This window comes from Coregonus clupeaformis, unplaced genomic scaffold, assembly GCF_020615455.1.
Source record: "Coregonus clupeaformis isolate EN_2021a unplaced genomic scaffold, ASM2061545v1 scaf0004, whole genome shotgun sequence".
Lineage (NCBI taxonomy): Eukaryota > Metazoa > Chordata > Actinopteri > Salmoniformes > Salmonidae > Coregonus > Coregonus clupeaformis.
This window is the reverse complement of record NW_025533459.1, coordinates 240,418-257,500: the sequence shown is the minus strand read 5'-3', so window position 1 is coordinate 257,500 and position 17,083 is coordinate 240,418. Positions and strand designations below refer to the sequence as shown.

General features: G+C 42.9%; 1 protein-coding gene across 1 annotated transcript in view; it reads right to left on the bottom strand.

Moving 5' to 3' along the window:
• LOC123483008 (extensin-like) overlaps window positions 1-6,241 on the bottom strand; it is a 12,118-nt gene extending 5,877 nt beyond the window's left edge. Inside the window, exon 1 of the mRNA XM_045212273.1 lies at window positions 6,145-6,241. Coding sequence (XP_045068208.1) covers window positions 6,145-6,241 — 97 coding nt within the window. The remainder of the gene's footprint in view (window positions 1-6,144) is intronic.
• Window positions 6,242-17,083: the final 10,842 nt, after the last annotated feature.

Genomic DNA, 17,083 nt, shown 5'->3' with positions numbered 1-17,083 from the left:
GCCAATTGTTGTCTGGTTTAATTGGGCAGCAGTGTTTGGCAGCGAGGGATTTGATACCAGACCTGTTACAGCTACTAGTGAACAATCACTTCAGAGTCATTTCTGGAGGGTGGAGGAGCGGCGATGAGAGGATGAGAGGAGGAGAGGAGGAGATGAGGAGAGGAGTTGAGGAGAGGAGTTGAGGAGAGGAGATGAGGAGAAGAGACGGTCAATATAGAACCACCAGCAGAAAGACACACACCTTTGTGTGATCCCAGCCAGCCAGCCTATAGCTCTGATGTTAAAATAATTGGCTCAGGAATTACACTGCCGATCCATTTCTGGAACACACCCCATTTGCCACCACTTGGCTATTCAATACTGCCAGTTACACCGCCGATCCATGTCTGGAACACACCCCATTCGCCACCACTCGGCTATTCAATACTGCCAGTTACACCGCCGATCCATTTCTGGAACACACCCCATTCTCCACCACTCGGCTATTCAATACTGCCAGTTACACCGCCAATCCATTTCTGGAACACACCCCATTCACCACCACTCGGCTATTCAATACTGCCAGTTACACCGCCAATCCATTTCTGGAACACACCCCATTCTCCACCACTCGGCTATTCAATACTGCCAGTTACACCGCCGATCCATTTCTGGAACACACCCCATTCTCCACCACTCGGCTATTCAATACTGCCAGTTACACCGCCAATCCATTTCTGGAACACACCCCATTCACCACCACTCGGCTATTCAATACTGGCAGCTTGGAAGTTCTTATAGGAGCCTATAGTATAGACCTGCATGTGTTAGGGGACTACACAGGTGAATTCTACACATACCAACACTGTATGTACAGAAAGAAAGAAAGAAAGAAAGAAAAAAAGAAAGAAAGAAAGAAAGAAAGAAAGAAAGAAAGAAAGAAAGAAAGAAAGAAAGAAAGAAAGAAAGAAAGAAAGAAAGAAAGAAAGAAAGCATGTCCATGATAGATGCCGCTCAGCGCAGAGAGACGGCACAAGGCGGTGATTTGCATATACACTGCCTTCAGAAAATATTCACACCCCTTGACTTATTCCACATTTTGTTGTGTTACAGCCTGAATTCGAAATTGATTCAATATTTATTTTTTTACCCATCCACACACAATACCCCATAATGACAGAGTGAAATCATGTTTTTAGATATTTTTGAAAATGAAATACCGAAATATCTCATTTACATAAGTATTCACACCCCTGAGTCAATACTTTGTAGAAGCACCTTTTGCAGCGACTACAGCTGTGAGTCTTTCTGTTTAAGTCTCTAAGAGCTTTCCACAACTGGATTATGCAACATTAGCCCATTATTATTTTCAAAGTTCTTCAAGCGCTGTCAAAATGGTTGTTGATCTTTGCTAGACAACCATTTTCAGGTCTTGCCATATATGTTCAAGTAACTTTAAGTCAAAACTGTCGGCCACTCAGAAACATTCACTGTCTTCTTGGTAAGCAACTCCAGTCTAGATTTGGCCTTGTGTTTTAGGTTATTGTCCTGCTAAAACGAGAATTCATCTCCCAGTGTCTGGTGGAAAGCAGACTGAACCAGGTTTTCCTCGAGGATCATGCCTGTGTTTAGCTCCATTCCGTTTATATTTTATCCTGAAAAACTCCCCAGTGCTTAATGATTGCAAGCATACCCATAACATGATGCAGCCACCACTATGCTTGCAAATATAGAGAGTGGTACTCAGTAATGTGTTGTATTTGCCCCAAATATAACACTTTGTATTCAGGACAAATATTTAATTGCTTTGCCACATTTCTTGCAGTATTACTTTAGTGCCTTGTTGCAAACAGGATGCATGTTTTGGAATATTTGTATTTTGTACAGGCTTCCATCTTTTCACTCTGTTTTTTATGTTAGTATTGTGGAGTAACTACAATGTTGTTGATCCATGCTCAGTTTTCTCCTATCACAGCCATTAAACTCTGTAACTGTTTTAAAGTCATCATTAATTGGCTTCATGGTGAAATCTCTGGGTGGTTTCCTTCCTCTCCGGCAACTGAGTTAGGAAGGACGACTGTATCTTTGTAGTGACTGGGTGTATTGATACACCATCCAAAGTGTACTTAATTAATAACCATCCAAAGTGTAATTAATAACTTCACCATGGTCAAAGGGATATTCAATATCTGCTTTTTTTATTTTGACCCATCCACCAATAGATGCCCTTCTTTGTGAGGCACCTATTGGGCTTTGTGGTTGAATCTGTGTTTGAAATTCACTGCTCGACTGAGGGACCTTACAGATAATTGTATGTGTGGGGTACAGAGATGAGGTAGTCATTCATAAATCATGTTAAACACTAGTATTGCACACAGAGTGAGTCCCACGCTACTTATTATGTGACTTGTTAAGCACATTTCTACTCCTGAACTTTAGGCTTGCCATAACAAAGGGGATTACATTTTATTTTTCTAAAAACACATTTCCACTTTGACATTATGGGGTATTGTGTGTAGATCAGTGACACAAAATCTAAATGGAATCCATTTTAAATTCAGCCTGTAACACAACAACATGTGGATAAAGTCAAGGAGTGTGACTTTCTGAAGGCACTTTAACCCTGCAATACCCATAAACACACACACACACACACAATCAGAACCCATCATTCACAGCATGAATCATAAAACAGCAGTCCTGTGAATGCCACTGCGTACGTTGATATTTACTCTGGACTTGAAATATTGCGATCCCTGGAGCATGACTATTTATTTAATCTTAATTTATTCATAATTATTCACTAATTAATGTGAAAGAAAAGCCCCGTTGGTTATTTCAACATCTTGTGTATTTGCTAAGTCCCGAAGCTAGAGAAGCATTTACACAACTTTTACTATGTCTGCCTTCTGTCCAGGACCTGAGGGGAACGAGCATGTCTGCCTTGTGTGTGTGTGTGTGTGTGTGTGTGTGTGTGTGTGTGTGTGTGTGTGTGTGTGTGTGTGTGTGCGTGCGCGCGCGTGCGTGTGTGCGTGCGTGCGTGCGTGTGTGTGTGTGTGTGTGTGTGTGTGCGTGCGCGTGCGTGTGTGTGTTTGTGTGCCGTCTGTTCAGATCCTGCAGAAGAGCAGAGGAACAGTCTGGAAAACTAGCAGCAAGGCTAATGGAGTGTGACATCTAAGTGTTCTTAGGGATGGAGAGCAACCACACAGCACCAGCAGACACCACCAGCAGACACCACCAGCAGACACCACTATTGCCTCCAGCTCAGCATCCGTGAGAAAAACAGCCAGACTTTCAAAGAAATCACTGGAGGAACAATATAGTGAAGATTTTTTCATTGATAATAAATATATAATATACCACTTATCGGACGCTTTTATCCAAAGCAACTTACAGTCATGCGTGCATACATTTAAAATGGGTGGTACAGGGAATCGAACACACTACCCTGGCATTACAAGCACCATGCTCTACCAACTGAGCTACAAAGGTCTGTGCCAAGTCATGGGTTCATATAACCTTGAAAATGAATACCAATAATTCTAGGTAATAAGGTGTAGGCCTAATAAGATTGTTATAATGCATACCACTGAGTGAATGTTCTCCAGTTATCCTGCAACCCTTCACACCCTCTTTCTCCTTTGTGGTGTTGATTGTCTTGTACATCAAAGCACATCTACATGTCAACTAGAGTCTAGCCTACATACAGGCTACAGAAGACTATAGTAGGGTATAGAATGCAATTGTAGGATATAGTAGGCTACAGAAGACTACAGAATACTACAGAAGACTACATTAGTCTATAGTAGGCTACAGAAGACTACAGTAGTCTATAGTAGGCTACAGAAGACTACAGAAGACTACAGAAGATTACAGAAGACTACAGAAGATTACAGTGGGCTATAGAAGACTACAGTAGGATATAGTAGGCTACAGAAGACTACAGTAGGCTACAGTAGGCTATAGTAGGCTACAGAAGATTACAGTAGGCTATAGAAGACTACAGTAGGATATAATAGGCTACAGAAGACTACAGAAGGACACAGAAGACTACAGAAGACTACAGTAGGCTAAAGAAGACTACAGAAGACTACAGTAGGCTATAGTAGGCTACAGAAGACCACAGAAGACTACAGAAGACTACAGAAGACTACAGTAGGCTAAAGAAGACTACAGAAGACTACAGAAGGATACAGAAGACTACAGAAGACTACAGTAGGCTAAAGAAGACTACAGAAGGCTACAGTAGGCTATAGTAGGCTACAGAAGACTACAGAAGACTACAGAAGACTACAGTAGGCTAAAGAAGACTACAGAAGACTACAGTAGGCTATAGTAGGGTACATAAGACTACAGAATACTACAGAAGACTACAGTAGGATACAGAAGACTACATAAGACTACAGTAGGCTAAAGAAGACTACAGTAGGCTATAGTAGGCTACAGAAGACTACAGAAGACTACAGTAGGCTATAGTAGGCTACAGAAGACTACAGAAGACTACAGTAGGCTACAGAAGACTACAGAAGACTACAGTAGGCTATAGTAGGCTACAGAAGACTACAGTAGGCTATAGTAGGCTACAGAAGACTACAGTAGGCTACAGTAGGCTACAGAAGACTACAGAAGACTACAGTAGGCTACAGAAGACTACAGTAGGCTATAGTAGGCTACAGAAGACTACAGTAGGCTACAGTAGGCTACAGAAGACTACAGAAGACTACAGTAGGCTATAGTAGGCTACAGAAGACTACAGTAGGCTATAGTAGGATACAGAAGACTACAGTAGGTTATAGTAGGCTACAGAAGACTACAGTAGGCTATAGTAGGCTACAGAAGACTACAGTAGGCTACAGTAGGCTATAGTAGGCTACAGAAGACTACAGTAGGCTATAGTAGGCTATAGTAGGCTATAGTAGGCTACAGAAGACTACAGTAGGCTATAGTAGGCTATAGTAGGCTATAGTAGGCTACAGTCGGGTAGAGTAGGCTCCATCTCCTCTGTAAATCACCCTGTCATCAGCCCAACTAGGTCATATAACAGCAAGGTAAAACTGTCACAATACTGCTGAAGATAGCAGAGGACCAGGCACAGGACAGGAGAGGACAGGAGAGGAGAGGAGAGGAGAGGAGAGGAGAGGAGAGGAGAGGAGGAGGAGAGGAGAGGAGAGGAGAGGAGAGGAGGAGATGGGAGTGGAGGGGAGGAGAGGACCAGGCACAGGACAAGAGAGGAGATGGGAGTGGAGGGGAAAGGAGGAGAGTAGAGGGGGAACGAAACGTGCTATCAGATGCTTTTCTGCTTCACTCAGCCAGCATAGCAATTTCCCCTACGATTACAAATGGCTTAACTGAGTCTGCACCTCACCAATGCACGTTTTAAAAACAGTTGTGCATTTCAAGACACAGAAAGGAATAACATCAGCCTTGTTGAACAAAAAGGTTGTGGTGTTTTATTTAACCACTTACAATAGTTTAACATATGTCTCCTTCAGAAAGAACTGATGTCGGCTACAGTGTGTGACGTGCTGGTACTGAACTTTAATCTCGAGACGGATACATCTGCTATAAGTGTCGCTTTTTCATTCATGGCACCGGGACATCGGGTCCGCTCGTGCGCCAGCATGTGTTCTGTCCCGTTAATTTACAGTCGGTCATGAAATTACCGGGGAGCTGCAGGAGACAAACAGTCAGACCCCTGTAGCCTACACACGAGACACCCTCGCTGCCTCGCGCACACAACGTGTCAGCAGTATCACTAACGTAGCGGTAATGTCACGGGACTGCTTGGATTGTTTACTGGTAAATTGAGATGGAACGAACCGTACCGATCATCATAGATCGATTAATCGTTTTATGAACGGAGCCCCTCTCCTCTATAACCTTGAACCGCTAATTGATGAAGATTGGTGGGAAATAGTGGCTCACAGAGAATAGCAAACGACTGCGTAATACGGACATAGGCTGTTGGTTTGGCAAAAACACAGCCAGAAAGAACTTGTAAGATTTACTTAGACTGAGCACATTTACCATCCATCATTGCCACAATGCCTTATGTTATGTGATTGTGAACATAAAGGCCTTTACATCAAATAAGGTGTTCATCTTTCAGAATAACGCAGTGAAGTTGAAGCAGGGCCATATGATAATAATATACAATGAACTCACCAATGCAGGTAAATCCAGCGAGGAACAGCCAGCAGAGCATCACCAGCGTGGCGGTGCTGTATCTCCCGCGGACAAAGGGAGTCAAGTGTAACGGCATCATTCTCTGATGTAAACTGCTCGCACTTCTCCGGTCTCCGGTTTAACTTTCAAAAGACAAAAGAGCAGGGATAAATGAGCAGTAGCAGTTCACGGATTTGTGTGTCCGGTTTGTTTTCTTCTCCGGGCCTCTCTTTACGCCGTTAGTAAGCGCCTCTGCATCCAAGTCCAGTTGGCTCAGCAGCAGCACGCTTCCTCCAGGTCCACTACCTTGGACATTACATTGGTATCACCGCAGCGCGTCTTGGGTTGCTAGAAACAACGCAGCATCACAGGTGTGGTAAACACACTCAGCTCTGCTTCCTCCCTTCGCTGTTTCACTCTCTCCTCTCCTCTCCTCTCCTCTCCTCTGTTTCCGTATCTTTCCAAAGCCGCTATGCGTTTAGAATTCAGAAGCGGGGCAGCGGTTGAACGTGTTCTACGTCTCGGTTGTGTTCTCTTCTATCCTCCTTGGGAACAAATACCTGCAACCGACAGGGAAATAGTATAAATTGGCATTAGAGTATCAACATCTGCTTCCACAGCAATGCAGGAGTGGAGGAGAGTGAAAGAGGTACAGGAGTGTGAGCGGAGCGGAGTGCCAAAACCAGGAGTGCAGTTCGTCATCGTCCGGAATGGACTTTAAGAGCCCTATAATTTCCTTTTCTGTTATACGGCAATTAGGATTGTGATATCATCAACCCAGCCCCATGAACACAATTTAAACCTGCATGCCTGCGCTTATATTAACAGACATGTTTTATACATGTTCAATATATTTTATCAACGATATTCAAAGTCACTTCCTTTTTTTTTTTCTTTTTTTTTTACAGTGCTTAGTTGGTCTACATTATATGGTAGCCTATGTGAAGGTGTAACGGGTGTGAAATGGCTAGCTTAGTTAGCGGTGCGGGCTAGCAGCGTTTCAATCCATGAGGTCACTCGCTCTGAGACCTAGAAGTAGTTGTTTCCCTTTGCTCTGCGGGGCTTTTGTGGAGCGACGGGTAACGGTGCTTTCGAGGGTGACTGTTGTCGATGTGTGCAGAGGGTCCCTGGTTCAAGCCCAGGTAGGGGCAAGGAGAGGGACGGAAGCAACACTGTTACAAAGGCATAAGAAGTGAATAATTCATTGGCGGTTGAAGTCATCATTTCGCCCCTTCTTCCATGTTTTTTAATAGTATTCACATGACAATGTGCATAAAATGAAAAGTATAGATGGGCACAGTGTCTTAAGGTACAGTGTATTCAGAAGGTATTCATACCCCTTGACCTTTTCCACATTTTGTTGTGTTACAGCCTGAATTCAAAATGGATGAAAAAAAAACTACACACAATACCCCATAATGACATAGAGGAAACATGTTTTTAGAAAATGTTGCTAACTTACTGAAAATGAAATACATTAATATTTAATTTACAGAAATATTCAAACCCCTGAGTGAATACTTTGTAGAAGCACCTTTGTCGGTGATTACAGCTTTGAGTCGTCTTGGGTATGTCTGTATCAGTTTCGCACATCTTGATTTGGGGATTTTCTCCCATTCTTCCTTGCAGATTTTCTCAAGCTCTGTTAAATTAAATGGGGAGCAGCGATGAACAGCAATCTTCAAGCCTTTCCACAGATTTTTTATGGGATTCAAGTCTAGGCTTTGGCAGGGCCACTGAAGGACTTTCACATTCTTGTTCTGAAGCCATTCCAGCATTGCTTTGGCTCTATGCTTGGGGTCATTGTCCTGATGGAACGTAAATCTTCTCCCCCAGTCTAAGGTTGCTTGCACTCTGTAGCAGGTTCTCATCAAGGATTTACCTGTATTTGGCTCCATTCATTGTTCCCTCTATCCTTATCAGTCTCCCAGTCCCTACCGCTGAAAAGCATCCCCATGGCATGATGCTGCCACCACCATGCTTCACGGTAGGGATGGTGTTAGACGGGTGATGAGCAGGGCCTGGTTTTCTTCAGACATAGCGCTTTGCATTCAGGCCAAAGAGTTACATTTTTGTCTCATCAGACCACATAATATTTTGCCTTATGATCTCAGTCTTTCACCTGCCTATTTGCAAACTCCAGTCGTGCTGTCATGTGCCTTTTTCTCAGGAGTGGCTTCCGTCTGGCCACTCTCCCATAAAGCCCAGATTGGTGAAGTGCTGTAGAGACTGTTGTCCTTCTGGTAGGTTCTCCCAGCTCAACCGAGGAACTCTGTGGTTCTGTCAGAGTGGTCATTGGGTTCTTAGTCACCTCCCTGACCAAGGTCCTTCTTGCCCGGTTGATCAGTTTGGTCGGACGGCCAGTTATAGGCGGAGTCTGGGTAGCTCCATGTTTTTTCCATTTCCTAATGATGGAGACCACTGTGCTCTTGGAAACTTTCAACACTCTAGACATTGTTTTATAACCTTCCCCAGATATATGCCTCATCACAATTATATCTCGGAGATCTACAGACAGTTACTTGGACTTCCTGGTATAGTTTCTGCTCTGACACGCACTGTCAACTGTGGGACGTTATAAAGGCAGCTTTTTTAAATTTTTTATAAATCATGTCCAAACAATTGAATATGCCACAGGTGGACTCCAATCAAGTTGTAGAAACATCTCAAGGATGATCAAAGGAAATTGGATGCACCTGAGCTCATTTTGGAGTGTCATAGCAAAAGGTGTGAATACTTATGTAAATGTGAAAGTGTTTTCACTTTGTCATTAAGGGCTATTATGTGTAATAAATCAAGGGGTATGAATACTTTCTGAAGGCACTGTACTCTATGTCATATGATATCAAACAGTACTTTGTATGCAGATGCATGCCATAACTCCACACTGTAGTCAAGGTTTGAATACATTAGTCTCTTCTCTGAGTGCAACACGCTCACATCTGAGATGGTCATGGCCTAATCTGCTGTACAGTGTAGCTACGTTATGGACCAGTTTCCCAGACCCAGACTGAGCCTATACTCCCAGACTAAAGAGCATGTTCAGTGAAGATTATCAATCCAGGAGTAGGTCTAAACTTAATCTAGGTCTGGAAACTGGCCCTGTAAAAAAAAGAAAAACGTGTTTTGTCTTAACAGTAGGTAGGCGCCAGAGGAGACTGGTTGGAGGAGCAATAGGAGAACAGGATCATTGTAACGGCTGGAATGGAATCAAACGTGGTTTCCATATGTTTGATACTGTTCCATTGCACCCATTACAATGAGCCCATTCTCCCAAATCTCTTCCCACCAGCCTCCTCTGTTTACACATGTAAGTGTAGCAGTGGTAGCAGTTTACACATTTAAGGGTAGTGATGGTAGCCGTGGTTAGGTTAAATAATTATGTCAGTAAAGAGGCAAAAGAGATGTACAAACCAGAAATGAACAGGTTCTGACGTCAACATCAAAGCTTTTCAAATCAATCCGAACTGGATCGGGCCTAGAATCAGGCTACAGGACAGGCTACCCACATGGATACTCTCCCCCATCAGAATTTACAGAACACTGGCAAGGCCAGCCACTCCCGTCACTCTCCCGCCACTCTCTGGGCAAAACCATACAGTCCAGGCGATATGTGCCAAATTTGAGGTGTTATGTTCACTTTTTAAATAAAAGCATGAAACTTGGTAAACTTGTACAGTTTTGGGACATTTTCAGAAAAGGAGCTATCGCAAAAACGCCTCCTGGCGGTCGTGGTGGCCATTTTGCTATTCCGCCATAGTTGGAAAATGTATTTTCCTTCATTTCTGTAACAATGTCGAGAAGCAGGTGCAGGTGAAATGTTTAATAAAACAGCAAACATGAAACGAGACGGCGTAACAGTGGTGATATAGCATGATCACAGGAACAATACCTACTGAGGAATAAACGTAAGGGAGGGACATACAGCTGAAGTCGTAAGTTTACATAAACTTAGGATGGAGTCATTAAAACTAGTTTTTCAACCACTCCACAAATGTCTTGTTAACAAACTATAGTTTTGGCAAGTCGGTTAGGACATCTACTTTGTGCATGACAGAAGTAATTTTTCCAACAGTTGTTTAGACAGATTATTTCACTTATAATTCACTGTATCACAATTCCAGTGGGTCAGAAGTTCACATACACTAAGTTGACTGTGCCTTGAAACAGATTGGAAAATTCCAGAAAATGATGTCATGGCTTTAGAAGGTTCTGATAGGCTAATTGACATCATTTGAGTCAATTGGAGGTGTACCTATGGATGTATTTCAAGGCCTACCTTCAAACTCAGTGCCTCTTTGCTTGACATCATGGGAAAATGTGTAGACCTCCACAAGTCTGGTTCATCCTTGGGAGCAATTTCCAAACGCCTGAAGGTACCACGTTCATCTGTACAAACAATAATACGCAAGTATAAACACCAACAGGTACAAAAGTATCTATATCCACAGTAAAACGAGTCCTATATCGACATAACCTGAAAGGCCGCTCAGCATGGAAGAAGCCACTGCTCCAAAACCGCCATAAAAAGGCAGACTACGATTTGCAAATGCACATGGGGACAAAGATCGTAGTTTTTGGAGAAATGTCCTCTGGTCTGATGAAACAAAAATAGAACTGTTTGGCCATAAAGACCATCGTTATGATTGGAGGAAAAAGGGGGTCAGTTGCAAGCCGAAGAACACCATCCCAACTGTGAAACACGGGGGTGGCAGCATCATGCTGTGGGGGTGCTTTGCTGCAGGAGGGACTGTTGCACTTCACAAAATAGATGGCATCATGAGGAAGGAAAATTATGTGGATATATTGAAGCAACATCTCAAGACATCAGTCAGGAAGTTAAAGCTTGGTCGCAAATGGGTCTTCCAAATGGACAATGACCCCAAGCATACTTCAAAAGTGGCAAAATGGCTTGAGGACAACAAAGCCAAGGTATTGGAGTGGCCATCACAAAGCCCTGACCTCAATCCTACAGAATATGTGTGGGCAGAACTGAAAAAGCGTGTGCGAGCAAGGAGGCCTACAAACCTGATTCAGTTACACCAGCTCTGTCAGGAGGAATGGGAATGGGCCAAAATTCACCCAACTTATTGTGGGAAGCTTGTGGAAGGCTACCCAAAACATTTGACCCAAGTTAAACAATTTAAAGGCAATGCTACCAAATACTAATTGAGTGTATTTAAACTTCTGACCCACTGGGAATGTGATGAAAGAAATAAAAGCTGAAATAAATAATTATCTCTACTATTATTCTGACATTTCACATTCTTAAAATAAAGTGATGATCCTGACTGTCCTAAAACAGGGAATTTTTACTAGGATTAAATGTCAGGAATAGTGAAAAACTGAGTTTAAATGTATTTGGCTAAGGTGTATGTAAACTTCCAACTTCAACTGTATAATGGGGAAGCTAATGGAGTCCAGGTGTGTATCATAATGATCTGCAGGTGTGCGTACGGATGGCTGCCAGGTGTGCGTACGGATGGCTGCCAGGTGTGCGTACGGATGGCTGCCAGGTGTGCGTACTGATGGCTGCCAGGTGTGCGTACTGATGGCTGCCAGGTGTGCGTACTGACGGATGCCAGGTGTGCGTACTGATGGCTGCCAGGTGTGCGTACTGATGGCTGCCAGGTGTGCGTACTGATGGCTGCCAGGTGTGCGTACTGATGGCTGCCAGGTGTGCGTACTGAAGAATCCCAGGACCGGTGGTCAGTATTCCGGCGACGTCGCACGCCGGAGGGGAGGAGCAGGATTAGACGTGACAATATCTGCTGAAGCAAAATATGATTAACACAGAAAATGTGACGTCTACGTTTTGATGGTCAACGATTACAGAATAGAGTAGAATATTATGTCTGTGGCAAACAGAGCCATACAGTTGTCTGCAGCTGTCTTCTTTTGTTGTGAAACTGTGACACTATAAAATCACTCGGAACCTCATCTGGATCACAATGCTTTCTTTGACCAGTTATCATCGTTGGAACTGTGTGACAGTCTATGGACATTTCCTTCTGTGATATAATTTAACTGCAACAGGAACAGGAAGTCAACAGGAAGTCTAAAACCTTTTTTATTTTTTATTTTCTACAGAAGTGACTTTTAGAATCTAGGAACCTACTACAGATGAGAATCTACAGAGACCTACAGGATCCACTACAGAGACCTACAGGATCCACTACAGAGACCTACAGGATCCACTACAGAGACCTACAGGATCCACTACAGAGACCTACAGGATCCACTACAGAGACCTACAGGATCCACTACAGAGACCTACAGGATCCACTACAGAGACCTACAGGAGCCCACTACAGAGACCTACAGGATCCACTACAGAGACCTACAGGATCCACTACAGAGACCTACAGGATCCACTACAGAGACCTACAGGATCCACTACAGAGACCTACAGGATCCACTACAGAGACCTACAGGATCCACTACAGAGACCTACAGGATCCACTACAGAGACCTACAGGATCCACTACAGAGACCTACAGGAGCCCACTACAGAGACCTACAGGATCCACTACAGAGACCTACAGGATCCACTACAGAGACCTACAGGATCCACTACAGAGACCTACAGGATCCACTACAGAGACCTACAGGATCCACTACAGAGACCTACAGGATCCACTACAGAGATGTTCATGTAGAAAGGATCAGAAAAACAGCTGGTGCATCACATCATTTTACATTTTAGCAGACTCTACAGTAGAAGATATGGCTGAAACGTACTCTACAGTAGAAGATATGGCTGAAACGTACTCTACAGTAGAAGATATGGCTGAAACGTACTCTACAGTAGAAGATATGGCTGAAACGTACTCTACAGTAGAAGATATGGCTGAAACGTACTCTACAGTAGAAGATATGGCTGAAACGTACTCTACAGTAGAAGATATGGCTGAAACGTACTCTACAGTAGAAGATATGGCTGAAACGTACTCTACAGTAGAAGATATGGCTGAAACGTACTCTACAGTAGAAGATATGGCTGAAACGTACTCTACAGTAGAAGATATGGCTGAAACGTACTCTACAGTAGAAGATATGGCTGAAACGTACTCTACAGTAGAAGATATGGCTGAAACGTACTCTACAGTAGAAGATATGGCTGAAACGTACTCTACAGTAGAAGATATGGCTGAAACGTACTCTACAGTAGAAGATATGGCTGAAACGTACTCTACAGTAGAAGATATGGCTGAAACGTACTCTACAGTAGAAGATATGGCTGAAACGTACTCTACAGTAGAAGATATGGCTGAAACGTACTCTACAGTAGAAGATATGGCTGAAACGTACTCTACAGTAGAAGATATGGCTGAAACGTACTCTACAGTAGAAGATATGGCTGAAACGTACTCTACAGTAGAAGATATGGCTGAAACGTACTCTACAGTAGAAGATATGGCTGAAACGTACTCTACAGTAGAAGATATGGCTGAAACGTACTCTACAGTAGAAGATATGGCTGAAACGTACTCTACAGTAGAAGATATGGCTGAAACGTACTCTACAGTAGAAGATATGGCTGAAACGTATCAAAGTAAAATGAAGTAATTAGTGGTAATTACCTATTATTACATAGCATAAAAAATAAAATAAAAACCTGCAACTTACATTTCATTGTAGTCATTTAGCAGATGCTCTTATCCAGAGCGACTTACAGTTAGTGAGTGCATCATTGTTTTAATTTTTCGCACTGGTCCCCTGTGGGAATTGAACCCACAACCCTGGTGTTGCAAGTACCATGCTCTACCAACTGAGCCACACAGGTCCTCAGAATAACATTTACATTTACGTCATTTAGCAGACGCTCTTATCCAGAGCGAGCTTCATTTCCAAGCATTATATACAGTGGCTTGCGAAAGTATTCACCCCCCTTGGCATTTTTCCTATTTTGTTGCCTTACAACCTGGAATTAAAATTTATTTTTGGGGGGGTTTGTATCATTTGATTTACACAACATGCTTTGAAGATGCAAAATATTTTTTATTGTGAAACAAACAAGAAATAAGACAAAAAAACAGAAAACTTGAGTGTGCATAACTATTCACCCCCCCCCAAAGTCAATACTTTGCAGAGCCACCTTTTGCAGCAATTACAGCTGCAAGTCTCTTGGGGGTATGTCTCTATAAACTTGGCACATCTAGCCAATGGGATTCTTGCCCATTCTTCAAGGCAAAACTGCTCCAGTTCCTTCAAGTTGGATGGGTTCCGCTGGTGTACAGCAATCTTTAAGTCATACCACAGATTCTCATTTGGATTGAGGTCTGGGCTTTGACTAGGCCATTCTAAGACATTTAAGTGTTTCCCCTTAAACCACTCGAGTGTTGCTTTAGCAGTATGCTTAGGGTCATTGTCCTGCTGGAAGATGAACCTCTGTCCCAGTCTCAAATTTCTGGAAGACTGAAACAGGTTTCCCTCAAGAACTTCCCTGTATTTAGTGCCATCCATCATTCCTTCAATTCTGACCAGTTTCCCAGTCCCTGCCGTTGAAAAACATCCCCACAGCATGATGCTGCCACCACCATGCTTCACTGTGGGGATGGTGTTCTCGGGGTGATGAGAGGTGTTGGGTTTGAGCCAGACATAGCTTTTCATTGATGGCCAAAAAGCTCAATTTTTGTCTCATCTGACCAGAGTACCTTCTTCCATATGTTTGGGGAATCTCCCACATGCCTTTTGGCGAACACCAAACGTGTTTGCTTATTTCTTTCTTTAAGCAATGGCTTTTTTCTGGCCACTCTTCTGTAAAGCCCAGCTCTGTGGAGTGTACGGCTTAAAGTGGTCCTATGGACAGATACTCCAATCTCCGCTGTGGAGCTTTGCAGCTCCTTCAGGGTTATCTTTGGTCTCTTTGTTGCCTCTCTGATTAATGCCCTCCTTGCCTGGTCCGTGAGTTTTGGTGGGCGGCCCTCTCTTGGCAGGTTTGTTGTGGTGCCATATTTTTTCCATTTTTTAATAATGGATTTAATGGTGCTCCGTGGGATGTTCAAAGTTTCTGATATCTTTTTATAACCCAACCCTGATCTGTACTTTGTCCTTGACCTGTTTGGAGAGCTCCTTGGTCTTCATGGTGCCGCTTGCTTGGTGGTGCCCCTTGCTTAGTGGTGTTGCAGACTCTGGGGCCTTTCAGAACAGGTGCATATATACTGAGATCATGTGACATTTAATGTGATGCTTAGATTGCACACAGGTGGACTTTATTGAACTAATTATGTGACTTCTGAAGGTAATTGGTTGCACCAGATCTCATTTAGGGGCTTCATAGCAAAGGGGGTGAATACATATGCATGCACCACTTTTCCGTTATTTATTTTTTAGATTTTGTTAAAGAAGTAATTTTCTTCATTACACTTCACCAATTTGGACTATTTTGTATATGTCCATTACATGAAATCCAAATAAAAATCCATTTAAAATACAGGTTGCAATGCAACAAAATAGGAAAAACACCAAGGGGGATGAATACCTTTGCAAGGCACTGTATACTTATTTGGTTACTACATGATTCCATATATGTTATTTCATAGTTTTGATGTCTTCACTATTATTCTACAATGTAGAAAATAGTAAAAATAAAGAAAAACCCTTGAATGAGTAGGTGTGTCCAAACTTTTGACTGGTACAGTGCCTTTGTAAAGTATTCAGACCCCTTATTCTAAAAGGGATTCCGAAAAATAATAATCCTCAGCAATCTACACACAATACCCCATAAGGACGAAAGCTAAAACAGGTTTTTTGCAAATTTACAAAAAAAATAAAAACCAGATTTACATAAGTATTCAGACCCTTTACTATGAGACTCAAAATTGAGCTCAGGTGCATCCTGTTTCCACTGATCATCCTTGAGATGTTTCTACAACTTGATTGGAGTCCACCTGTGGTCAAATCTATTGAATGGACATGATTTGGAAAGGCACACACCTGTCTATATACAGTGAGGGAGAAAAGTATTTGATCCCCTGCTGATTTTGTACATTTGCCCACTGACAAATAAATGATCAGTCTATAATTTTAATGGTAGGTTTATTTGAACAGTGAGAGACAGAATAACAACAACAAAATCCAGAAAAACGCATGTCAAAAATGTTATAAATTGATTTGCATTTTAATGAGGGAAATAAGTATTTGACCCCCTCTCAATCAGAAAGATTTCTGGCTCCCACGTGTCTTTTATACAGGTAACGAGCTGAGATTAGGAGCACACTCTTAAAGGGAGTGCTCATAATCTCAGCTTGTTACCTGTATAAAAGACACCTGTCCACAGAAGCAATCAATCAATCAGATTCAAAACTCTCCACCATGGCCAAGACCAAAGAGCTCTCCAAGGATGTCAGGGACAAGATTGTAGACCTACACAAGGCTGGAATGGGCTACAAGACCATCGCCAAGCAGCTTGGTGAGAAGGTGACAACAGTTGGTGCGATTATTCGCAAACAGAAGAAACACAAAATAACTGTCAATCTCCCTCGGCCTGGGGCTCCATGCAAGATCTCACCTTGTGGAGTTGTAATGATCATGAGAACGGTGAGGAATCAGCCCAGAACTACACGGGAGGATCTTGTCAATGATCTCAAGGCAGCTGGGACCATAGTCACCAAGAAAACAATTGGTAACACACTACGCCATGAAGGACTGAAATCCTGCAGCGCCCACAAGGTCCCCCTGCTCAAGAAAGCACATATACAGACCCGTCTGAAGTTTGCCAATGAACATCTGAATGATTCAGAGGAGAACTGGGTGAAAGTGTTATGGTCAGATGAGACCAAAATGGAGCTCTTTGGCATCAACTCAACTCGCCGTGTTTGGAGGAGGAGGAATGCTGCCTATGACCCCAAGAACACCGTCCCCACCGTCAAACATGGAGGTGGAAACATTATGCTTTGGGGGTGTTTTTCTTCTAAGGGGACAGGACAACTTCACC